The 27,408-nt window shown below is 38.1% G+C and overlaps 1 protein-coding gene across 3 annotated transcripts; it reads left to right on the plus strand.

The window, feature by feature from the left end:
- Nucleotides 1-1,845: 1,845 nt before the first annotated feature.
- On the plus strand, nucleotides 1,846-27,408 carry galnt7 (UDP-N-acetyl-alpha-D-galactosamine: polypeptide N-acetylgalactosaminyltransferase 7). 3 transcript variants are annotated; one of them, XM_081362097.1, is made up of 13 exons: nucleotides 1,986-2,411; nucleotides 4,407-4,855; nucleotides 10,022-10,188; nucleotides 21,157-21,287; nucleotides 21,366-21,445; nucleotides 21,979-22,161; nucleotides 22,320-22,502; nucleotides 23,463-23,580; nucleotides 25,079-25,201; nucleotides 25,334-25,552; nucleotides 25,648-25,746; nucleotides 25,835-25,963; nucleotides 26,409-27,408. In XM_081362097.1, the coding sequence occupies exons 1-13, from the start codon at nucleotides 2,286-2,288 to the stop codon at nucleotides 26,544-26,546; spliced, it is 2,145 nt and encodes a 714-aa protein (XP_081218223.1). In that variant the 5' UTR covers nucleotides 1,986-2,285; the 3' UTR covers nucleotides 26,547-27,408. The 3 variants fall into 3 exon arrangements, with proteins under 3 accessions (XP_081218222.1, XP_081218221.1, XP_081218223.1); XM_081362096.1 differs by lacking the exon at nucleotides 22,320-22,502 and having other exon boundaries at nucleotides 1,846-2,411; XM_081362095.1 differs by lacking the exon at nucleotides 21,979-22,161 and having other exon boundaries at nucleotides 1,972-2,411.

Consider the following 27,408-nt stretch of genomic DNA (forward strand, 5'->3'; position numbering starts at 1 on the left):
TTTAATTTCAGGAGGTCTTAAATTTGTTGACAGAAAAACAGAAATTACAGAAATCACAATGGCTTGACGTGACCAATAAACTTCAAAAGGCTATTACTAAAGGCTATTAGACAAAATAAAGGTGAGCACTGCAGGTTTCAATGTAAAAACACAGTGCTGTTGCACGTTCTAGGCCAACTCGCACTTTCAGAGCAGTTTGCAATCACCAAATAGGCTAGCCCACATTTATGCCAAGCGATTGCTAGATCGATACTGATGAATTATGACTAATTTATGTTGTTTATATCATACCTGTAAACTCGTCACATTTCGACTAGGGAAGTTTCGATTGCATTTTTTTTTCCATCTTAGCGAATTATGTGACCCTATAATAGTAGACACTATAAAATTTGGCACTACACCGGTGTGACCGCATGCCGCTATAATTCTGCTATTCCATAGAGAGTGAATTTACATATTCACCTATATTTGACTTTTACATTTTTACGCAGCATACACACAGTGTTGTAAATGCTAATCGGAGTATTGAAAAATATCAACATAATAAATAATTGACAAGAGGGGGTAGGGCAGGGGCCTCTAGTTATCTTAAGGCCCCCCTGTTTATAATAGGAGAGACAAGGGAGTGTTGTAACACGGGGTCAGTTGTAACACTGTCCGTTTGATAAGTAAGAAAAGAGCTGTGCTGATGTCATCAACATCATACACTTGCATAACTTGTTTGAGCTCACAAGTGGCATGTGAATGTGAGCAACATTGTACATTTTATGAACAAAAATATTATTAACAATAATCAAATTATCAAGAATATTATTATTTTTTGCCTAGCAATCATTGATTTATTTGACTTGCCTTATCTAAAGTAGCTATTTCTCTAGTTTAATTTGATGCTTTGCATTCATGCTAACTTCAAACCCACATGCTAAAAACAGTAAGCTAAGCTGTTAGGGGTGGGGGTAGTTGTAACAGTTGGTTCATTAAAACATGTTACAACCAACCCCTTATGATAATTCCAGTTATCAATCACATCCCCTGTTAAGACAAAATCATGTGAGGGTTTTTTTTTTGTTTGTTTGTTTTTTTTTTTACATTGAGGAATTTATAGTAAATATGTTTCCATCATCTGCCTCAATTGAGCACATACGTTTTTTGTTCACATTTTTAGAATTTATGCACATCTGTACTTCCATACAGCGTTTTTAAGTGATTATGTGATTTTTTTTTATGTCCAAAAATTCACATAAATTATGTGGATGCAACATAGTGACTGAACTGTTATGTGACGGGAATACAGTAGGCCTACACTCAAACACATACAGCAATCGTTTTTGTGCTAGATTTAAAGACTTTAAAGAAATACAATACAATGTTTTTTGTTGCTTTAATTGCTCACTTTATTCAAAACTGGTTATACAAATGTACATACATTAGATTGTGTGGATCTTATTTCAGCAAATCACCTCTCATTGCTACATCTATCCCCAGCCTGTGTTACAACTCACCCCAGTTATGGGTTAGGTTGTAACAACGGAACTCTTTGTGTTTGACAATTAACTCACATAATTTGTGATAGGGTTGTACATGCCCATGCTGTGAATTATATTTGTAGCTGACAAAATGTGGCTTCCGTGTATCACATTTTGAGAGATATATAGCACACCACACACAACCACTGTTATGCTCAAACAAAATGTGTTACTTTCATCCCCGGTCTCCCCTACTCCAAAATCCTGTACAAATGACAATTGTCCATTTTTGATTTCATTCCGACATCCAGAACACTGATCTCTGACCCTTGTTCATCATCTCGGTCTCTTCAAAAACGATAATAAGAGTTATGTGTGCGTGGCACAAAGCGAGAAGGGTTTGGCAATAGTTGTGCGTATAAACGCCTATACTGCAACACTTGTGGAAGTCTCCGCCCCGAACATCTCTACGGGCCTTTTATTTTCTATCAATCATTCCGCGCACGTCCGTGTGTGTTCATTCACACATCCGTGTGTTTATACCTCATGGCTGTGTGTCGCGCGCTCGCATGCACACACGCAATTGTTTGCTTATTGTATGACTTTTTTTTCGTGACTGAATCATAGAGGATAGTGGGAGTTTTATTGAATAAGGGAGCAGACAGAAGGGGGGGGAGAGAGTGAGAGAGAGAAAAGAGAGTGAGAAGGAAGGGAGGGAGGGATTCGATGTGTTCATACAGGCTGCGGAGTGTTTATTTATTTGTGCTAGATACCCTTTTTCTTTCTTTCTTATTATTTTTCAACTGATTTTTTTCCAAAATGAGATTAAAGGTTGGATTCATCCTTCGAAGTGTACTGGTCATCGGCACATTTTTGGGGCTGGTTTTGCTTTGGTCTTCCCTGACACCAAAGGCAGGCGACGATAACCCGTTCGCTGGCGTAGTGGTAAAGTATCCCTTTAATGGCCGTTAGTTATATGGAGACGAAAGTGTTTTCGCTGTGTTTGCTGTTAATTTCACCATGTTTTAGTATTCAGGCGGGTCGGCTAGCATGATGATTAGCATGCTAACTGCTGCGGTTGTCATGGAGATGAGCAGTGAGAACTGACCGATGAATTGAATCAGACACAGGACGTTTTTATTAATCTTAAGAAGTATTTAAATATGTATTTCCATTTAAATTAAACTCAAAACGCAGATATGGATGTCAGCTACTAGCATAAAGAGCTAAATGTCGCTGTCAGTGTCTAAGTTACATCCTCATAAGTAGCAGCAAATTCAGCGAAAACCCGGAAGGTCGTTTCTGTTTTTACTGGTTGTTTAAATTTGAGACACGCATAATTAATTTAAAATAGCAGTTATTTAATATAAACATTTAATATATATATATATATATATATATATATATATATATATATATATATATATATATATATATATATATATATATAACATTATATATATATTAGGTGATCAGTCTCTAGATGGTTGTTTGCTGTATCAGTAACGTTACTGATTATGGACTAATGGTGTCTTCGAGATCGAATAGCCTAGGTGGTCGATATGCTTGCAGACTGAATTAAATGATCAGCTCGAGATGAATAAGTGTACATGGACACACATTTCTTTGCTTTCAGAAGAGATTGCACAGAAATGCAAGTGACACGTGGCACATTGACACCTTTCTGTCAACTCCAGTCTGGTGTAGTTTGGCTTCTCTCTATGGTATTCAATTCTCGCGGATTTATTTGCACTGCTTTTGTACGGAGCATACATTATTTGTACAGAGTTTCTTCTTTGTTTACTCATTTCACCTCAGGTTGTCTTTTGCATAATGGGTGCTTATGTAGGCTAAATGTTTACTTGAAAGTGCTTGTCTGTAGACCTGTCATTTGAAATAATACTTTGGCCAATACCTTGTAGTGACCCATGTAGTATGATTAAATTAGCAAGAAAATTGAGCTTACGATCGAAAAGGGGGAAAAACATCTTAATGTTATTCAGAGGCTCAAACTGAGTAAAAATAGGCAATTTGGTTCAGTTTCAATTTAGATGGTCAAAAAGTAATATGAAATTCTGATAGCTTGTAAATCAGTGAGATTTTATGACAGTAGCGTTATAGCAATTAGCAAACTACAGTAAATGTCCATCTTGAAATATTATTACTGTAAATGGTTAGTTCACCCAAAAATGAAAATTATCCCATAATTTATTCACCCTCAACCATCCTAGCTGTATGATTTTTCTTCTTTCAGCCAAAAACAATCGGAGTTGTATTAAACATATCCTGGCTCTTTATAATGGGAGTAAATGGTACCAATTTTTTTTGAAGCCCAAAAAAGTGCGTCCATCCATCACAAAAATAATCCTGGACGTTTATAAAGGCCATTTGAAGTGAAGCGATGCGTTTTTGTCATAAATATTCATATTTACTACTTTTATACAGTCTAAAAATGCATCGCAATTACAAAAACGCATCACTTCGCTTCAGAAGGCCTTAACCCCCTGAAGATGTACATGGACTACTTTTATGATGGATGGACGCGCTTTTTTTGGCTTAAAAAATTATACCACTAACATTCTCACATTATAAAGCTTGGATATTTTTTAATATAACTCCAGTTGTGTTAGGCTGAAAGATGAAAATCATATAGGCCTACACCGTAGATGGCTTGAGGGTGAGTAAATTATGTGATAATTTTCATTTTTGGGTGAACTAGCCTAACCCTTTAACAACATAAAAGCTATTTGCTACGTTTACTTTATTAAAATCATTAAAGAATTCACAACAACAAGTGTAAAATCGTGTGTACCACAATCTGAGGTGGAGCATTTCAATGGAATTGTACTTGCTAAAAAAGTATGAACTATCAGCCAGAGGGCAGAAAGCATGTAGTAGATATGGGTTAACATCTAACAACAAATTTGTCTCATTTCATAGGTAGGAAGAGATGCAGATAAACTTCTGCAGCCCATCCCTCCCAACAATGACATGGCTGACCAGTTCAAGCCAGTTGTTCCTTGGCCCCACGTTGAAGGAGTTGAGGTCGATCTGGAGTCTATCCGCCAGAAAAATGGTGACAAGCCAAACCCTGAATTAAGAGCCCAGAACCAGCAGAATGTCATTCAAAAGCAATACGTCACCTTCAAGCCCCACACCAATGTTTTTAGTGAACCTGTGTTGAAGAAAGGGATTCTGGGCAACTTTGAGCCTAAAGAACCTGAGCCTCAGGGGTCCCAGGGCGGACCAGGAGAGGGGAGCAAACCGTTTGTGTTGGGACCCGAGTACAAAGATGCGGTTCAGGCCAGCATCAAGGAATTCGGATTTAATATGGTAGCCAGCGACATGATCTCCTTGGATCGAACTGTCGGCGACTTGCGGCATGAAGAGTGAGTATGACGACGCACGTCACTCTGATTTCAGAATTTATTTGGGTGTGTGTGAGGGGAGAGTTGTGGGTGTGGTAGCAACCTCTGTTTTTTTTGGCAATGTTTTATTTTGGTGTTTTGCTTCATTAGACATTAACTGTTTGGTCCTCTTTTGTTTCAGCATGTATTTGACTACAGTAGGCTATCTATTTATAAAATATTTTTAATTTATTTTTTAGATGCTCAGACCACACACTTAAGACAGTCAGGTTTGACATATTGACTTTCTGAGTTATTTTTGTGATCACACCCAGAAAGATGAAAACGATAAGGACACACCTTTTCAAACAAGTTATTTCAGTGGCGTAATAAAGGAAGAAAAACGTCCTTTTGAGCCACGTCATTTTCCATTTCTCCTTTATTCTATTCACACACACACACACACACACACACACACACACACACACACACACACACACACACACACACACACACACACACACACACACACACACACACACACACACACATGTCTGGTTTACTATCTTTGTGGGGACTCTCCATAGACTTAATGGTTTTTATACTGTACAAACTGTATATTCTATCTCCTTACACTAACCCTACCCCTAAACCTACCAATCACAGAAAACTTTCTGCATTTTTACATTTCCAAAAAAACTCATTCTGTATGATTTATTAGCTTGTTTACCCATGGGGACTTCAATTTAGGTCCCCACTGTGACACGAGTCCCCATGAGTCTGTGTGCATTCAGGTTGAAGTCCCCACCGGGATAGAAAAACATGAACACACACACACACACACTCACACACAAAACTATAGTAATCCTTCATTTCTCACATAAATTTCACATCATTTTTGTCAGGTAAGACCATTGAACATAGAAGTACCTTGGTGTACAATGTATTGTGAGCACCATGTAGCCTATGCAAATATCGAAAAGTACCTTCAGATATTAACACTGTACTGTGTTGCAGTACATTAAGGAATGTATCCTATACCCTTTTCACTGAAAGGATGGTTAGTACTGGGTAGATAATGTGCTGTACTCTGTTACTAATGTTCCAGACATTAAATAGGATCGGCATTATGGCCATAATTCAGCCACCAAAATGTTGTTTAGCCACGTCACAGCTGAATGATAAGCCGCAGTCTCTCTCATTAACTCCCCTCCAAGCTGGAAAGCTGGATTATCTGCCTGAGACTGCTTTATGAGTTCATACAGCTTCAGAAATGTCCTACCTGAGGCTTTAACAACAGCTTCAGCTTCATATTTGACCACTGTCCAGTTTGAACACAAACTCATTTTCTTTTTCGACAATATTATTATATGGTTACATTTCACACTTGGTATACATTGTCATTGGGCAATAGTTGATGGCATAAAAAGCATGCAGTGTTTTCACTATCTGCAGTTTAATTATTAGTGCATTTTATAGCGCTTTGGTCAGTGCTGTTTCTTTTGCAGATAGCCTGAATGGTGGCTTTTAAAGGGATAGTTCACCCAAAAAAGAAAATGCTGTCATCACTTACTCACTTATTTACTTAGCCTATGCCATTTCAAAACTGTATGACTTTCTTTCTTCTGTATGACCTTAAAAGAAGATATTTTGAGAGATGTTTCTGTGTTTAATTGTACAATGAAAGTCTAAACTGTTTTGTTACCAGCGTTGTCTGGAATGGCATGAGGGTGAGTAAATGACAGACTTTTTATTTTTGGGTGAACTATCCCTTTAATGAAAATTGTATTTACCTTGACCAGCTTATTATCTAAAAATTATATTGAAGATGTTTTTAACAAAAAGAAAAAAAAATGAACTCAAGGTATACACTTTGTCAGTTTGCCTGTTCCCTGGAAATTGAACACATGACCTTAAAGTTACAATGTTGTGCCCTCTGAGCTACATGATCCTAAATATAACCAAATTCAGTCATGCTCATTCATTCAGCTGTGTTGTAATGTCATTGCTACATGTTTTGACTTGATGCCAGGATGCTTTTAATACACAAATACGCATGTTCTCTCAAACTCGCTTCCTTCAGAAAAAACTAATTCTTTTCTAGTAGAGAAATCTGGATTGCGTCTGGATCCAAGTTAGGGCTGAAACAATAGACACCACTGTTCTTTGGTACAGGCAGGCAGGGTGCAAAGGTTTTCAATAGCTTATGAACTTGGAGTATGGCACTAAATGTTCCTGGGAAAAAGAACACCGCTGATCTTTGGTGGTATTATTATTAACATTGGTTAGAAGGCTATATAATATATATGGCCCTTTTGAACTGATCAGTTGTGAGCCCGCAGGTCTGTGACTTCTCAGAGTGCAGCAGAGCTCAGATATATTTTTAACCTTTCACAGACGCAGTTATGATCATATAGATTGTAGCATGATTACGTTATGGCATTTGTATTGGTTGTATTTCCTTGGAGTGTATTCGGTGATGCCAACTTTTGTCTGAAGATGTCAGTGTTTACACACTTTGTTTCTTAGTAGTGATGTTTTGCTTCATTTCATAATTTAGTCATGCCTTCCTCATAAGTCAAACACACTGCAGCATGTTAGTCAAGTCAAGTAAGAATAGCTTTATCAATTTTGTAATTTAAATATTTGTTTGTTGGCACATACAAGTTTTTTGAGCCAATAACTTCCCTTTTGAAAAAGACAAAGCTTATTGGCCAAGACTGCATAAAGTCCCAATTATTAGCAATTATCCTGAACTGTGACATAAAAGGAAGCAGACGAGGACACATAATCATTCATCTCTATTTCCTGCTTTTTCACCCCAAATATTCTAGCCTATACTATATAACTATATATATATTGCAAAAAAATGTATTTCGTCAGAGTTGCATTTGAATGGCCGTCAATGGAAAATGCTTTTTAATTTATGAGTAAAATAAGGTGAGTGGTTTACATTAACTTGTTTTGAAGAGACCTTGTTTTGAAGAGTACAACCACCACAAGGATCCGGGTTGACGTGCTTCATGATTCTGACAACCATTGTAGTTCTTCTAGAATTATTTTTTTGGCTACTATTTTTAAAACTCACATTTGACATATAACTGTGTAATTTACCCTATATTGTAGAACAAAACATGAAAATCTCTTCAAGTGATCTTTGCAAGACCCTATTTTAGAGAGATAGCTGCAGGTCGATATAATGGGCGTGCTGAAAGGTGAATTGCTTTAAAGGAGAACTCCGGTCAATTTTAACATTGAGCTCATTTTATTGTACATTTGGAGTGCTGTCAATACAGAGAACAACTACAAAAATCGGTGTTGCCTACACCTAGTTATTCTATTTTTAAAATTTGCACCCTGTTAACTTCAATAGGGCAAGTACTAAACCTGCTTTTAGGCTCTTAACATCCTTGATGTGTCATTACAAGTGCACAGAAAATGTGAGTGATTCCTTCTGAGTGAACACGAGTGGATCTGACTGCAGTAGATGTAAAAGATATGTATAAAAATGATGTTATTTAAGCCAGCGCAAATACCTGTTTACATCCTGTTTTTCGGTTGAAGTCCAAAGTAGTCGATTGCCGAGTTCACGCGCATAGGTTTAGTTACCTATGATCACGCGCGTGAACTCGGCAATCGACTACTTTGGACTTCAACCGAAAAACAGGATGTAAACAGGTATTTGCGCTGGCTTAAATAACATCATTTTTATACATATCTTTCACATCTACTGCAGTCAGATCCACTCGTGTTCACTCTGAAGGAATCACTCACATTTTCTGTGCACTTGTAATGACACATCAAGGATGTTAAGAGCCTTAAAGCAGGTTTAGTACTTGCCCTATTGAAGTCAACAGGGTGCAAATTTTAAAAATAGAATAACTCGGTGTAGGCAACACCGATTTTTGTCGTTGTTCTCTGTATTGACAGCACTCCAAATGTACAAAAAAATTAGCTCAATGTTAAAATTGACCGGAGTTCTCCTTTAACAGAAACTAACCCCTAACCCTACCCTACAACCTGACATACAGCTTTCGCTACTGAGGATAAAAACCTTTATCCACACCCCAATACCTTTTAGCACGGCAATGATGCAGTGGAAATTCTCAAGGGACCTCATGATGAATTGGCCCTCTGAGTTGGCCTACAAATGGACGTCACAACCGAACAGCTCCATTACCTCAGAGATTCAGTGCTAAAATTAGCTAAAACATTTAACTAAATAGAATCATGTAGTTGAGAAGAACAGTTAGTATTAGCACTCGGATGGTGACAACGTGTTTACAAGTAGTGCAACACACCTTGATCTCCAGCGAGATTGAATGCCATGGGAGTGAGTTGTTCTTTCAGTTGAGTGGCTTTACTGTGTTATGTAACACACAAGTTAGGCCTCTGCACACTTAAGAACACTGAAACCTAAGTCTGATGCTAAAAGCGGTTAAACCACCTTAAGAAAGAAAGTATTGCTCTGGCAGTGTGTTGTGTTGCAGGCAGGAAACAATATTTTTTTATGGTTTTGGGAGGGAAATTGTGTGTGTTTTAATTGCATGCATAGGCAAATCTATGTCCTATTTACTTAAGGCATCAAGAGTTTCCTCATCAATAGATTTTCTATTTTCTAACCTGATCAAACTTTTACTTTAAAACTTCTGTTTGCACTATGTAAGAACTTGTACATACATTAAGCCCTAGTGCAAATAACCCACCTGGAACCTACAAACAAAGCCAAATTGTTTGTGCATGCATATCCTTCAGTTTCATAGCTCAAATAAGTGCCTCTATATTTCAAATATATTAGAGGTGTCTGGAAGCTCAAACCTTCAAAAAATAGCATGAAGTTTGTGCAATTCACTCAACAGCATTTCTCCCCCAGTCCCACACACAACTGTATTATTTACTGCAAGTGAATGAAACTGGATGAAGAAACTTCAATTTTGAGCTTAGAAAGAGAATGAGGAAGTGTAACTGGGCATTGCTTTCCCCCTGTGCGGAGGAAACTGTGAGCAAAGTTGCTGTTTCCTGTCTCACAAATTTCTTTCACTGGATAGAGGTGCATGCCAGTGTGTAATAATCTACCACTAACACATGATAAGCTGTGTATTCATGTGCAAACCCGTGAACAGAAATACAGACCAGACATGCACTTATAGCATCAACGTTCACTTCCAGTACAGAGTGTGTTTTATAGCTGTTTATTATTGTCTGCAGGTGTAAATACTGGCACTATGATGACAACCTCCTCACCTCCAGCGTGATCATTGTCTTCCATAATGAGGGCTGGTCCACCCTGATGAGGACGGTGCACAGTGTCATCAAAAGAACCCCAAGAAGATACCTGGCTGAGATAGTCATGATTGATGACTTCAGCAACAAAGGTAGTGTGAGCATTGAACATTGTTTTCATTTCTTCATCAAATACTCTAAATAGCAAATATGAATAGCACTCTAAATAGCACATGTCTGGTTTGCACTTTTTTTTTTTAAACTCAGCACAGTGCTTGTGCAAAAAAAAAAAAACTAAAGTCATATTTACACCACAAACATGGCAAAGAAAAAGTGCACTGATGCTGGTAGTTTTTTAATTAACAATCACAAAGGAACTATATCTATATCTTAATGACATTTCACAGTATTGTGACAGTAGCTCTCGGCTGTTTTCAAATCAATGAATGTAGATGTAGTAACTGGAAGTAGTGTCACTGGTTTTTATGTCCCTTGCACATTTCATTGTTGCAACAGCCAAGCAAACAGGCAATAATCAAACACACTTTCCTGTCCTCCTCAAATACCAATAAGTCTGAATCATTTTATTTTATTGGTTATTGCATTCCATTTGGTAATTTAGAAGAAACTGAAAAAAAGATTAATTAATTTAAGTGAAGTGTTCATTGCTGTTTTCTACTTATAACTTTCTAGTTTTAGTGTATTTAGTGCTAATTAATCTGTAAATTAGATTAGAAATTAGAAAAATATAATATCATCTGATGCTGCTTCCCATTGACTAAAGGTAAGGACACACCAAACTGACTCCAAAGAACTAGCATTGATTAAAGCCGACTGTGTTGTCGGCTCGCGTCGCCTGCGTTGGGGAAAAATATATGTGCTTGAACACACAGAAAGGACTACAGGCGACTGTCAAGTAGCATCTGCATTCTGCTTGTTAAAGGAGATGGCCCTAACTCTGTTTAAGCAGATATGTTCGTCATTCAAAAAGAGAAAGTGAAACTAAGACTGCAGGTATACAAACCATAAACAAAGCAGCGCTCGCTGACTTTTTTGCGCACGTTGCCCGATGGCCGACCTTCGGCTTGGTGTGTCCCTGGCTCTAAGGCGGGCGTACACTGTGCGAGTTCGGACACTCGGGAGGACATGAACCATTGCACACGTTACGAGTCAGTTAACCTGCTAATCGCCTCAAAGTAGCTGGTACACGGCATGACTCACTGCATGGCGATCTAGCGACAATCACATGAGCTTTCGCGCTAAACACAGAGACCTTTCAATGTAGCTGCTATATCGTTGGATAGAACAAGAAAGAAAATATAAAGACTAGTATCTACTTGATTTTAAATTGATTTTAATCTACTTTTTGTATAACTTTATTATTTGTTTATTGTATTATTTTTTATGTATGCCTGTACGGTGACCTTGAGTGTCAGAAAGGCGCCTTTTAAATAAAATGCATTATTATTATTATTAAACGATTTGGTGAAAAGCAGAGAACAACAAAGCCATTCCTTTAAACAAAAACAAAAGTGTATTTGTGTGTCAGTGCATGCGCACGCTGTAGGTTACAGCCTGGGCTGTAGTAATATTCATAGTAGTGCTGGGCGGTTTACCGGTTCATACCGAATACCGGTGTTTATTTTTGTTACGATATGAATTTTTAATATACCGCAAAACCGGTGTATGTCGCTTTAATCGGAACGCGGCGCTGCGCGACACAGCAGGCATGAAAACAGGTCAGGGGTAAAAAAGGTGAGAAGGATGCGGCATATATACCCCCCCCCCCATTATGCAATATATAATTTATATATTAATATATAAAAAAATAATAAAATAAATGTAATGAGTGAGTAAGAACGCGTGAGAGTTAACACGAACAGATGAAATTAGTTCAATTAATAGAATTGAACTATACTCCACAGTGATGAACCACCCCCCCCATCACTGTGATGAGTGGACCTCTGCCACTCTAGGGGGGTTCGGGGGCATGCTCCCCCGTAAGAAAATTGTGTGCTTTTTAATGTTAAATTCATCAATCTGGTGCAAATTAAACAAAGAAAAATTCAAAACTCTTTTAGTTACAGTGTCTGTCTACATTACTACTACAATAATAGTTATAATATTAATCCCATGATAGTAATAGCCATATATTGTAAAACAAATGCACTGAAAAATAAAGGAAACTTTCATAATTAGTTTTGTACTAATTTCTATAGGCCTACTTGAAAGAGTATATTTCTATACTTCACATTAAAGATGTGATTGGGCTAGCCCAGTGTCAATCAAGAAAAGAACCAATGGGCCGCTGATCTACGTATTTCATCGGGTGTCAGAGAAAAAAAAAACTATTTACTACTACTATTTATCACGCATTAAAAATGCCCCAAACCAGTCGTCTGTATGATAATCTGAAACAAGGACTGTCCTGCTTCACTTCACAGATGCTGAGTGAAAGGAGAATTATAGAATGAAAGGATACTCATTTATATGACACTTTATTAATCAGGAGAACAGCTCGTTCAGCGCGTCATACGTCGTCCTTTCAGTTTCGGTTTTCAATCGATCAAGTTTTTTCACGTTCTCTCGATAAACCACCCCTTTCAATCCGATCGAAATGATTTGTAATAGACACTTTGAGTTTTTAACGGGTTATGTTAAAGCCCTACTTGTTATTAATGTTCTCTAGTATTAAATATCTCTAGTGAATGCATTATCATATCACCGTATTATTTACCGCCATGCGAGCCACAAATTAAAGCTTGGCGAGCCGCGCAATGAGTACTTGTTGTTCCTGCTCGCTCAGCGCTCACGGCGCCCGCGCCCGCTCGCGATATTATCTCGCCCACTTCTATGTCAAAATTAAAAATAATGACATTGGCAACATCGCTGTCTGTATCTGACAGGACAGTTAACATTGTAAGCTAACTTACCTCAGGCTTGCTTTCCGGCGTGCGGTTCTATGTTCGGCAGTGTGTCCAGTTGTCAGACTCGCGGTGTAAAAGACTTTGAAAACATTTCTGCCCGTTACTCTGACTCGCATGTTTCGGCATTAGGAATGATGCTTGTTTTTTAAAGCTGCGAAGTTTATGGTAACTTTATAGGGGATAAATGCTGGCCTCGACCTCGAACACCCCCCCCCCCCCCCCCCCCCCCTCTAAAATATTTTCTCATCGGATCTGCACAAATCACGTAGGTGACCCTTTTAGGTTTTAAAACGGCGAATTTCGCCGAAAGGTGAGGAGTTTTCATGCCTGCACAGTCTCACCCCTCATTTACAACACACGTCTGCGGCGCATTACAGCTGCGACAAGGTTTTATTCCGTCCTCCACGTGGTGCGTCAAAATAGACCAGGCGCCTATATTTAGCGAAGCGGCGCGGAGAGCCGCTTCTGGGAAGCTTCGATCTGAAACACAAGGGCTGCGTCCGAAATCGAATACTTCCCTACTATATAGTATGCGAAAAACAGTACGCGAGCAGAGTAGTATGTCCGAAATCATAGAATTCGAAAAACAGTAGACGAGAAGTACCCGGATGACCTACTACATCCGGCGAGATTCTGAAGTGCGCATACGATGGACACTTTACTATCCCATGATGCCACGGGAGAGGAGTTGTCGTCGTTATATTTGAAAATGGCGGAAAACGGAGACGCGGCTGTTTTCAAGTGTAAGTACTTTACAACACACTTTTTGTTTATTTGTGGTTAAATTGTATTTGTTTAACATCATATAAGTAAACGATTGACTTGTTAAAAGTTTAAATAATGTAAATCGAGGGTACAAGTTTGTGAATTGGCTGCAAAATGACAATTTTATCATTATTATTATTGCCGAACAGAACGAGCTAATGTCTGTCAGTTAACACTGTTTTATTTAAACAACGACGTTGTTTCTCAGTTAAATGAGAGGGTTACAAAACTTTTATTTTTTAATTTTACAACGATTTTATTTCTTCTTTACCAGTGTTGATATGTAATTTGTGTTGGCTACAAAGCAAGCTACTGTAATCAAGTGTACCTCAACTTGTCCAACATTAATATTAATTTAATAATATAGATTGACCATGGTTCATCACTAATGTTAAATTCTGTATTGATTTTGCAGGGGCTGATGACCACACCTGTGTTCTTATGGCTAATGGAAGAGAGGAAAGAAAAGAAAGAGCGACGAGAGAGAGAGGAAAAATTCCTTCTGCTTTTAGAAATTGCTAAAAAAAAATTATAATAAAGAAAACAAATGTTACACACTCTCTTTCCATTTATTTGTTATAAGTTCATTTTGTAATGCTGTTTTAGCAAGTTTTATTACAAAACACTTAATTCCCAGGGATTTACAGTAGTTAGATTGTCAATTGTAAAGTGTTTAATATGTGGCATTGAGTAATTAATATTTTTAAAGGGTGTTGTGTGTGCACTTATTTTGTGACAGATTCCAGATGTTTTTTGAAACAAGCAAATTGCAGGTATATCTGAAAAATATGAGTGCCACACTGAAGAGAAATATCCACATACCCCAGACACCTTTAAAATGTATTTGCTTTATTTTTGTATATTATTTAACTTTTAAATGGATACAGAATACAAAAGTTTAAAACAAAATAACAAAACTTTGGCAAAACTTTTTTTTATTAAAGTGTCATCTTGAGGGAAGAAAATGAACTTCAGCAGCTTCAGTAAGGTAACCTTCACAGGTTTCTAAAGATCTAAAGGGACTTTCTTACTAACAGTCTCATTTGTTGGGCATCACTTTAAAATAATTTAAAATCTGTTTCTTTAAAAGCATGTGTACAAGATGAGAACTTTACACCTTGGGTAATTTTTGGATTTCCACTTGAATTTTTCCTACCTAAATTTAAAGTAAATAATTTGTAAAAAATTAAGCTCAAATATGTGATATGTAGCTAGAACACCAGCACCTCGATGTCCTTTTTTTCCACCCATGGTCGCAATCAGTGACTGGATGGACTACCGTGAGGGGTGGAGGTCAGCTCCATCTTTAAAATATAGATGAAGAATTGGCGTTGTAGGGCTCACAATCTGTAACGTGTTCATAGTTTATTTTAAAATACGATTTGAATCGACAAGACACTTGTTTTCTGTGTTGGATTATTTATATGTATATGTATTATATGTATATGATCCATTTCTTATATGTGTGTGTGTATATATATATATATTATATATATATATATATATACACACACACACATATATATATATATGAATACTTAAGATGTAAAAGCCTCTAAGTGCCATCTGGAATTTTCTTTTAGTTTGATTATTTTTATCAAGCTTGTATGTTTATGTTCAGTTATTTCACTTTAATGGCAATGAAAAGGACCTATTAATTGTCATTAAAGTGAAATTACTGAACCTATAATACAAGTTTGATAAAAATGCTCATTTTAGAAGAATCCTTTTCTTTTACGTCTTAAGTCTTCATACATGAATGAATGTGTGTGTGTATTGTATCTGACCTCAGTGTGTTACCCTATTGTTCACTGTGTGTGTGTGTGTGTGTGTGTATATATATATATATATACACACACACACACACACACACACACTGTGATATTGCCATCCATGAATGAATCGACAGAGATAAACACACGCATATTATTGATTCATTCATGTTTATTCATTGATGGCACTATCACAAGCAAATAAATTACTTTTTCCTTACCAAAAATCAACCTCTGCCATTGTTCACAGGTTTGTGTGTGTGCGAGCAACTGACCGACGACTCTGAATTGTGAGCACGAACGACGTAAAAACGCAGACGAAAGCGGAAAGAAGAACTAAAAATGTTATGTTGGTGCAGTCAGTGGAACGGGCTCTTTAAATTTTCGCGCTGATGTGACCGCGCATGTTACGTGACAATACCAACATGGCGCATGTAGTACGTCCGGACTCCATTCATACTACCCGTATTCATACTATATAGAACGTACTTTTTTAACGGTCGCGAAGTACGTTCTAATTTAAATGTAGTACCTACTCACAAAGTATGCGATTTCGGACGCAGCCAAGCATTGACTAGAATGGGCACGAGACGTGTGGGGGTGAGAGTCTTTTTTTTCTTGCGGCGCGCGTGTTTTTATACTGTATTAACGTATCTGAAGTGAACTGACGGTCTTAAGAAAAGTTTCTTTGTTATTACGATTGAATCTTTCTTTATCTTTCCTGATAAAGCAGTGTTTATGAGCGTTGCTGCTTTGTGTACAGCCGTTACCGGGGAAACCACTGTTTCTGCCGCTCCTAAAGCGCGTCCTGCTGGCACCTCTTTGTAAACAGCCTTGCAAACCTGTATTATTAATATTAGTGTGGATTTTTTCTATAATATTCACTCATGACAATAAAATAGGGCATTATAAGTAAATCTACTGCACTATTTCCTCTCTCACTCAGTAGAAAATGTGGTAAACACCCATCATGCTTGAGAAAAAAAAAACACACAAAAAAAAAACCGGTAAAAACCGTGAAACCGGTATAATTTAGAAAAAAAACGTGATGTTGATTTTTGGTCAAACCGCCCAGCACTAATTCATAGATCTAGCTAGCCTGTGTGAAGTGGTAGTGTTTGATTGTGGGCAATAGGGGACAGACTGGGGTCAAAATCAGGTCGACTCCCTGAATTTTTTTTTACATATTTTGAAAATTATCGGGAGGTGCTCGTAACGTACTTGGCTCGGCTCGTTATTCCTCTCATACAACGCGAGCCACGATCATACGAGCATCAGTGATTTCCATGCAATTTCTCCCGAAAGAAAAAAAAATCGCCTTCGAGCTCGTACAACAGCAAAAATTGCACCGTGTGCACCCTGCTTTATGGCGGGCATACACTTTGCGATTTTTCGTCTGATTTTTGAGCCGAATTCTGACTCGTGCGACTCTTTTTCGAGTCGGGCCGATTTTCAGCTTTGTCGTTCGTCGTTTGTCGTGCAGTGTACAGGGAGAAACGAGAGGCGATTAACCTCTCCCGACCAGTCGGATGAATTTCTGGCATGTCAGACTCGTGACTATATCGCACAGTTGAAGCAAAGCTACTGTACGAACCGATTGCCCTAAACTCAGTGTTTTTTCCCTCACTGTGCCTGCGCAAAAACAAGTTTAACCATTTCATCTGCAGCAAGAAAGAAAATGATAAGAGGGAGATCTTTAAGTTCTGTAGCTCAAACTAGCTACAAATTACTGTTGCTTATACCTCCAGTTCGTGTTGTAAAATGGATTAACCATATATTACCCACGTCTTCCAAGCCACCTGTGATGCAGCTACACCGTGCCTCTTAGTAATTTGTTAAACATTGTTTTTGAAATAAAGCTGTTTTTAATTTTCATTGATGACTAATTATTGCAGTGTTCGGACATATTATAGACTGTTATAGGTCCCATTGCATGAAAATTTCACTTTATGAGGTTTTTTAACCTTAATATGAGTTTCCCTAGCCTGCCTATGGTCCCCTAGTGGCTCGACGTTTTGATGGGTGTAAACCAAGCCCTGGGTATTTTTGAGAAAGCGAAAGCTCAGACATCCCCCATAAGGGGAAAGGTTACCTCCCCTTTCTCTTCTTTGCCCCGCAAAAAGAATTTGGCCCTCCCATGAGAAAATGAGCTGCGCGAACGTGGTATTGGTTTTTCCTCAAGAGACATCATGGCTTGCAAACGAGCGAAGCATGGCAGTTGCTCAGTGTTTGGATGTACAAATGAACACAATTTTTTTTTTTTAATTCCTTCATCCGAGCCTCTGAAGAACCAGTGGGTTATGTGAATTTCTGATGTGTAATTGTTCAAGTTCAGTCAGATAATCTTTCTCTCAAAGCCGTTCAATACTGTTTATGCATCAGTAAATCAAGCCAGTGACTAAACGATCAACTTCACGTCGTTTCTCTTAGTAGGATGAAAATAATCTTACTTAAACTGTGATTAATATATACAGAAAGCAATCAAAGAACAATCCCTTTCCAATCGCCCAAGCTGTCAATCACACAGCGCAAGTTTATCTGGACACTTGCCAAAACTCGTTATGAAATCAATGATGCTGTTACGCTGCACAACGAAGCTCTTACTGTACTTGCCTCATGTTTGCATTGGTGAAATCATTAGTGAGAGTGCAGAAACTGCGTTGCAATGATAAGATCTTCATTCACACGATCAACAGTCTGTCATCTGCTCAATGCTCATCACTGCAACCTTTTATGTGATGGGAATAGATCTAAATACTTAAAATACTTCTCACGATTCGTTAATCTCGATAGCTGTAATAGTAAAAACGTATAATAGCTGTAATAGTAAAAGTATTCGAGAGAGTTCCACATGTAATGCTAGTTATTTCATATGTAAGCATGTCAGCCAATCACAGCAGAGGGCGTTTACACTGAAGTCTCACAGCAGACACGCCCCTTCAATTAGAGTGTTCAAATCAGAGGCTAAAATCAGGCTAGGAAAAATGCCTTTTATTTCTAAATTATAACAATTTTTGATCTAAAAAACATACTAACATTATAAGGGCACCCCAGGAAACATTCTAAAATAATAAAATAATCCATGCAATGGCACCTTTTAATAATTTTAATTATATGCCTATAATTCATTGTAATCGACCTAAATGTTTTATACAATTTTCAATTGGGAGTAAGCTACCATGTAATCTTTTATTATCCTCACAGCGCGTTGGTTATGTGGTGATGCGCTATGAAATTATTGCGTGGGAAATTAATTATAATAGCCTATCAATTTAATAATAAAAGTAGCCTAAGCCTTCCCTAATAATAATAATAATAATAATAATTATACAATAATACTAATAATAATGTAATACATAAATTGGAAATGCTAAATCATCTAGATATTGATAGCTGATGCTTGTTTTGACAATATCTCTGGATACATGATATCGTCTATTGATGCAACCCGGCACGGGGGTTTATCGCGCATATTTCACACGTATAGTGTTAGTAGTCAAGCCGCAGCTCGACGTTCGGACCGTATAGTGTGAGCACACAAATCCTGAGCTTTGGCTTTACATCGCATGCGATCTACTTGTTCAGTGTGAGTAGGTAACCTTGCTGAAATCGCACAGACATCTCACAGTGTATGCCCGCCTTTAGTCGTGAGAAGACTGAAGTAGTGACAGATTTGTTTGTTCCATATTGTGCTGAGTGAAATGGATTATCAAAAAAAGAAAGAAAAGTAGGGCAGGCCAGGGACTTGTTTTTATCAGTCGGTTGTTGATTGGATGGAGGTAGATTGCCTTAATATAAGTTTGCAGTTGATAATAATAATAATAATAATAATCATAATAATTTATGACATTTATATAGCGCTTTTTCTGGGTCCTCAAAGCGCTTCACATATGGAAGGGGGGGGATCTCCTCAACCACCACCAATGTGCAGCATCCACTTGGATGATGCGACGGCAGCCAATTTGTGCCAGAACGCCCACCACACACCAGCTCATTAGTGGAGAGGAGACCGTGTTGAAGCCAATCAGTATATGAGGATGATTAGGAGGCCATGATGGACAGGGTCCAATTGGCAAATTTGGCCAGGATGCCGGGGTTACACCCCTACTCGAAGGACATCCTGGGATTTTTAATGACCACAGAGAGTCAGCACCTCGGTTTAACGTCTCATCTGAAGGACGGTGCTCTTTTGACAGTATAGTATGTGATGGGGTCACTACACCGGGGCGTTAGGACCCACACAGACCACAGGGTGAGCTACTACAGAGACTACTGGCCTCACTAACACCTCTTCCAGCAGCAACCTGTTTTTTCTCAGGAGGTCTCCCATCCAGGTACTAACCAGGCTCAGCCCTGCTTAGCTTCAGTGGGCAACCAGTCTTGGGCTACAGGGTGATATGGCTGCTGGCAAGAGTAAGAGTAAGATGGTAAGAGTCTGGCCAAAGTTCCCAAAACCCATTCACTTGGTACTTTGGCAGCAATATTTGCAACGGCTTTCGGCAACTATTTTGGGCATCCAAGACTAAGTCCTATCTACTTGAATAGGGAATCCTGAAATCTCAAAAACTGCTTGCCACACTCACATTTAAATAACATTCCAAATCAGCAACAAGATCTGGGATGAACTGTCCCATAAATGTTTTTTTTATGGTTGAATATGAGCAAACCTAAGCAGTGTCTCAGGACACTGACTGTTTCTATTGCATCCAGAGCCTCTAACAGCGGCTGCAGTGATGTGAAGACTTAATTTCATATACGTATGCGGATGAATTGTTCACAGTAAGATCGATAACATGCATTTAGTAAATCAGTTTAATATCACTTGATTTAAATATAGAACCTGTAGTGCACCAGGTGTTTTTTTTTTTGTGTTTTTTTTTTGGCTTTCTTGTCTTCTAAATGCTCTGGGATTTGCATGTTCCAGCTGTTTTGGGTTGTGACTGTCTTTCAGCTGTTACTGGTTTTTCAGGTTTAAGGAAGTGATGAATGGCTTTAGTTTTTTTATATATCTCTCCTGAGAGTCTATTCTCTCCTGAGAGTCTATAAGTGAAAGAGACATATCTTTGCCACAACCTGTAGGCAGTCTGCCTGAAGACTAATGCTTAGCGCTTGTTCATTAATATGGGGCAAGCAGACTGTTACTGAATGGAGATCATTACTCTTTAAGAGATCGCTCACAGGGGAACTATGAATGAATGCAGTGCTGCAGAATTAGCCGATAAGAATCGATAAAGAGCATATAGGCTCAGAATGTTTAATGCGCTTTCTAGTAAAGGTCAGTAAAACTTTGTTCATGCTGCACACAGTTTCGATTTGTTTTTCAAATGCAATCTTTAGGGCTGACTGTCTGCACTGTTATTTTGCAAGTGGTCAAATCGGATCCGCTTGCCTCAGACGTAATCGATGTCTGCTGTATCTACTCTGGCTGCTGTAGTAATGATGTAGATTTGAACAATATGCCAATAACCTTCTTTTACAACTGAATTGCAAGGTATAATTAACAAGTGCAGGAAGAAAGCTGAAAAGTTTGCTATTTGCTCAAGTTATGTCCCCATGGAGCTTGTGAGGTAATTTGGACAACATAAATAAAAGTGATATTGTTGTGTCTGTCAGTGTAGACAAAGCCTGAAAGTGTTTGTATGTGTTCTCTGTTTAGTTCATCTTAAAGAGAGGCTGGAGGAGTATATAAAACAATGGAATGGGTTGGTCAAACTGTTTCGCAATGAAAAGAGAGAGGGTCTGATCCAGGCCAGGAGCATAGGAGCCCGCAAAGCCACTCTGGGACAGGTATGGGCCCCATTATTAACATGCTGTTTAATGGTACTACATAAATGTGCCTGTCTCACGCTGTGGTTCTGTCCTCAGGTGCTGATCTACCTGGATGCTCATTGTGAAGTTGGGATAAACTGGTATGCCCCACTGGTGGCCCCAATTTCAAAAGACAGGTATGACTTAAGCGCTAGGCTGGTTTTGTGCTCACTAAAAAAAGAGACTTTGAATATAGACTTATCTTTTAAATATTTAAAAATTGTTTAATATGCATGTGTTGGCTTTCTAGAAATGTTCTCTTCCTATTCATGTTGGTTTCATATTTAAAAAACACACAAAAAAAATTAGTTTTAAAAGAAAAGTTTCAATTTAATGAATTTAAAAAGGTCATGTGGGTCATTTTTAATTTTAACTTTTTTTAAACACCCAGTCTGAACTAATCTTCCCTTGTCATAAAAATATAAAATTATTTAAAAGACTTTAAAGAAGGGCTGCAGTCTCCTCTATGATATAAAGAGATTTTTTTTTCATATTGGTTCGACCACATGACTTTTGGTTTTGTGGACAAGTTATTCACACATTAATATATATATACATTAATTTTATTTTATTTTTTTTACATTATATTTCTAGTACACTACACAGGTGTGGTATTTTTTTTATCTTTACCTAAATGTATTGTTAATACTGTGTTGTGTTAATGTTGCAGAACGGTCTGCACAGTACCGTTGATAGATTACATAGACGGCAATGATTATACCATAGAGCCACAGCAGGGCGGGGACGAGGACGGCCTGGCGCGAGGCGCCTGGGACTGGAGCCTCCTGTGGAAAAGGGTCCCTCTTAGCAGCAGGGAGAAGGCTAAGAGAAAGCATAAGACAGAGCCTTATCGGTAAACTTCCACCCTCCTATAAGCATGATCATTAAATCCATTCTGTCTCTCTCTCTTGTTTTGTCTCCCCCACCCTTTTGTGTGTGTATATGTGTGTCCATGTTTGCTTGCATGGACGTCCCCCTTGTCTCTCCTCCATCCTCTGTGGCCATGTTCAGAACGGTGTGCACAGTGCCTCTCATAGATTCTATTAACGGCAAGACTTATACGATCGAGCCCCAGGGAGGCGGGGACGAGGATGGCTTTGCCAGAGGAGCATGGGACTGGAGCATGCTTTGGAAACGCGTGCCACTGGGTGGCAAGGAGAAGCAGAAGAGACTAACTAGAACTGAGCCTTATCGGTAATTTAGAGCCATAATCTTGAGCGGATTAGGGCTGACCACAACACGAGACTTTGTCTCTCTTTTGTAAAGATTGGTGGTGGTCTGCTTGTCTCTGCTTTTTTTAACAGTTCAGCTCTTTTGATGCTCATGCTGCATACTAACTGCTATGAAGTGGTCATAAAACAATGAAGTGATTTTAATAAAATACTTCATATATTATGACTCCAGTATGGCTGTTCTGGTTGAGTCGCTCAACTACTAGAATTTAGAAACTAACTACTCACAGACCTTGCTTCTGCTTCTCTTTGCATGTAGTCTCCATTCTCTCTTGTCTATCAACTAATCTCTTCTGTGGTAGTGACTTGGCATAAGTCTACAACCCAAGTGTACATATACGTGTCACCAAACAAGGGAAAGTGTGTATGCTGTTGCTGCTTGAATTTTAACTAGAGCTTCATCTTTACATTATGCCATTTTCTGTGCACTCTTCTGAAAAAAATTATCTCTGATGTTTGATTCTATGGTTAATATAATGTAAAAAGAGACACCAGAATTTTGCAGAATTATGTAGGCAGAACATGGACAATTTATAAAAAAAAAATGGCACATCCTGATAGTATAATTGAAACGTCTTGATTGGTTGTCAGCATTTTACTGCTTGGTTTGGTGTCTCTTCGGTTTTGTTCACGCTGCAGGAGAAATCCTTTTTTTCCCCTCTTAAATTCCTTTTGTTTTTACATATAGAATTTTTTTCCAAAGAGTAAATTAATTTTAGTCAACAGCCGTGATGTGCATATTTTGCAGTTTGTTGTGTCTGTCACTGTTTTTCATTAATTCAGACTACAAGAAACTAAATTGATTTCAGGTTTTTACTGCCTGTCTGAACAAGGCCTCGTCTCTTAATGTTGTAAAATAGCGTATTGTATGTGTGTGAAAAGTAAGGGGTGAACATTCCTTATGAGTGAATTTGTGTGTCAGGTCTCCTGCCATGGCTGGAGGACTCTTTGCAATAGAAAGAGAATTCTTCTTCGAGCTGGGCCTCTATGATCCAGGCCTTCAGATCTGGGGAGGAGAAAACTTTGAGATCTCCTACAAGGTAAACTTTTAGATATAACTTTTAGAAATTGGTAGTGGTTTCGATTGAAAATTGTACTAGATGTTTTCCCTCACAAAAGTTTGCATAAAGGTTAATTATGTGTTCATATGTGTATGAGATCCCACCCTCCCTTCAGAGCGTCTACAAAGCCACACCTCCTCCAAAACGCATGAACGCTTACAGCAAGAAGCAAACAAAAGTGTCACGAGAGACGGCGTTAAACCACCTCATGTCTCAAAGCGCATTAATATCACAATAATAATGAACATTAAAAAACTTAAAGCACTGACATATATTACCTAACTGCTGCAGGTTCATTTCACCATTGATAGTGTTGCCATTGAAACGTATAAATTCGAATCAAGAACCACTCCGACTATAACGTCACAGGTTTCGATCTCTTCCAAATTACAGTAGTTATGGCGTGAACTTCGCACAAGCTTGTTGTTTTGGTTCAGGAGGAACTGTAAAAGGTGGCTGCTGTTTCTGTTGTGGTGCTCGGTGACTGACATCTGTCTAATTCGTAGCATGAAACGTGCTGATGTTGTGTGACGTCTGCACGAGCAGGGTGTGCAGAGGTATGCAAATACATATGCTAACAGGCAGATATGACATCCTATCATTGCATTCGGACCGAATAAACAAACATTTAATGCTCCTACACCATCCACAGACAAGATATATACATATAAAGTTAAATATTTATACCACTTAACTTAGTGATTGCTATCAGGATGTAAAGAGACTTTCAACCAGCATAACAAAAAAAAAAATCTGGAACAAATAACCTACCCTGCCTTTAAAATCGGCATGAAACGGAAGTTGTGATAGTCTTTTCTTCCCTATTGTGATGCATTTGGGTAAGTGAAACAAAATGTTGGGTGGGACTTGAGGAATTGATTGGATGGTTGAATCATTGTGGTTTGCTATTACTGTGATCTCATGCCAGTGACGGGTCGCCCTCGAGCTGGTAAACACATCATCACAGAAGAGAACAAGAGATGGGTTATAAGAGGGAGGGGTTATAAGTTATTTTGATTAAAGATAACAAACAATAATGATGTGCACAGTTAAATAATTTATTATAACTACTGCGATATTCCATAAAATATTCCATATTTTGATTTAATGGTGACTGTAAGATTGATTTGATTTTGTTTATCGTTTTGAATGACATGGAAGTGACCGATCATAATCAGTATTCAAAACTGTCAGTTATTTCCGAATAATGATCTTCGTCAAGTGCAACACTTTGTAACTCAAACTGACTGCACAAACATTTTTCTTTTCAGCTGGCTCAACCAGCAGAATAATAAAACAATTTCTACTCAAATTAATGCCCATGTTTGTAAGGAATAATAATGTACAGTCAGAAATACAGTCATTATCTCAAAATAAACTTCTTCAGGGTGATATTTCTTCTACATTAATTGCACCGAGCAACATAGTTTGTACGTGGACACTTTCTGAATCCCTGCCATGTGTGTGTCCTGTGTAGATATGGCAATGTGGTGGGCAGCTTCTGTTCGTGCCATGTTCACGGGTGGGGCACATCTACCGTCTGCAGGGCTGGCAAGGAAACCCACCTCCTGCTCATGTAGGCTCATCCCCCACACTTAAGGTCAGTTTTTTTTTATTTTATTCTATAATCAGACCTTTCTGAATCTGAAAAGAAAACTGGGTCAAAGCTATACTTTACTGATACACTTTAATCCAGTCTGTAACCTCCCTTCTCCTTACTGGCTGCATGTAGAACTATGTGCGGGTGGTGGAGGTGTGGTGGGACGAGTATAAGGACTATTTCTACGCCAGTCGGCCTGAGACTCTCACGCTGGCCTACGGGGACATCAGCAGCTTGAAAAAGTTCAGAGAGGAACATCGCTGCAAGAGCTTCAAGTGGTTCATGGAGGAGATTGCCTACGACATCCCTCTACATTACCCACTTCCTCCAAAGAATGTCGAATGGGGAGAGGTGCAAATATGTAGTTATTCGAGAAATGCAGTTGATTAAAGTGATAGTGAATGTTGTGGAGTTTGCCATTATTCAGTCGCTTTTTCTTTCGATAGATCCGTGGGTATGAGACCAGCTACTGCATTGACAGCATGGGCCACACCAATGGTGGCAATGTTGAGATTGGGCCTTGTCACAGAATGGGTGGAAATCAGGTATAGGGAAATGTTTTAGCAGCAGCACTTTGCTTTGACCGGTTTTAGAACAAGTTTTTGATCTCGTTTCAATTTGGCATTTCTTCAGCTCTTCAGAATTAATGAAGCAAACCAGCTCATGCAGTACGACCAGTGCCTGACGAAAGGAGGAGATGGATCTGCCGTCATCATAACACACTGCAACTTGAACGAGCACACGGAGTGGAAATATTTTAAGGTATGTCACAACAGGTATCAAGAGATGACAGTGAAAATTTATTAAACATGCTTAATGTTAAAATTGTATTATTATCTGTAGAAATGATCATTTCAAGTCTCTTATGTTCACCAAAGCTGCATTTATTTGATGAAAAATACAGTATAAACGGTATTATTGTGAAATAACAATAAAATAACCTTTCTATTTTAATATATTTTAAAGTGTCATTTATTTTATCATTTTAATGCATAGTAAAACATAAAACAATATCCCTTAGTTAACAAACAGTAACAATTACTAATATTTTATACATGAATACATTAATAATGCTGTAAAAATATTTTTTTTTTAGTTCATGATACCTAATGTATTAACTTTATTATAAAGTGTTAGCAAGCTTGATTCCGCACCTTTCTGTATCAGTTCTTCAGTGAACTTTTCCAACTCTTCTGATTTCTGGTAGGATCTGCATCGATTCACACATATACCTACAGGGAAATGTTTGGATCGCTCTGATGTATTGCACAAGGTTTATATAACTGACTGTGACAACAATAAGAGCTCGCAGAAGTGGGAGATGAACAACATTGTGGCAGTCTGAGGAGCTGGCTTTACTGTCTCAAATGTGCTTCAAGGAAAACCACTGACTACAGAAACATGTTTTACCTGTATACATGTGACTAATGAAGTTTTTAGTCTTCGCCACAATAACTGAACTCTGATCATACTTGTTTTTTTCTCTCCATTGAAGACAATGTTTACATCGGTTCATTCCCAGTGTCCATTGCATGGGTTTTTCTTTGGAATCTGTGGATTGGCGGGGTCTACCTAACAGAATGTTTTTATCTTTTGTAGAATGTGCACAATGTGTGCGGAGATAAATTATCTAATACCACTTCTGTTGCTGCTCCATTATAAAGGAAAGTTTGTCCATCAAGTACGGGGGATGCATATATTTTTTTAACACTGGAACTTCGTTATGTTTGAGATGTCAACCTTCCACTTGAACTTTTTTCGTCTTTGGCACAATGGCACATTTTTGCCACATTCTATGGGTGAAGAATGGGAGTGGAAAGACAAGGGAAATGAGGACAAGGGGTCAACAATGAAAAAAAAAAAAAGTGATACATTTATTTTTGTCTACTGCATAAATGTTTGGTTGGTTGAGGGAACATTTGTTTACTTGTTTGTGAAAATCATTGATTGATTATTCTATTCATGGCCAAAAATCACAAGCAAGTGGAGCAAAGTTATGTTTTAAGGGCGGGAATGATTGCAATGTGTACATTTTTGTTTGTTTTGTACAATGTAAATATGATTATTTCTAAATTAACATTTTGAGATATGGTGGGTTTCTGAATGAAGGTGTAAATATCTAACTTATACTGGCTGTTTTCTCAAGAAAATAAATGGAACATTTTTACCAGTCTGTTGCTGTATTAAAGTTTTGTTTTTAGCAGGTT

Source organism: Scardinius erythrophthalmus, assembly GCF_964197995.2.
Source record: "Scardinius erythrophthalmus genome assembly, chromosome: 3".
Taxonomy (NCBI): Eukaryota; Metazoa; Chordata; class Actinopteri; order Cypriniformes; family Leuciscidae; genus Scardinius; species Scardinius erythrophthalmus.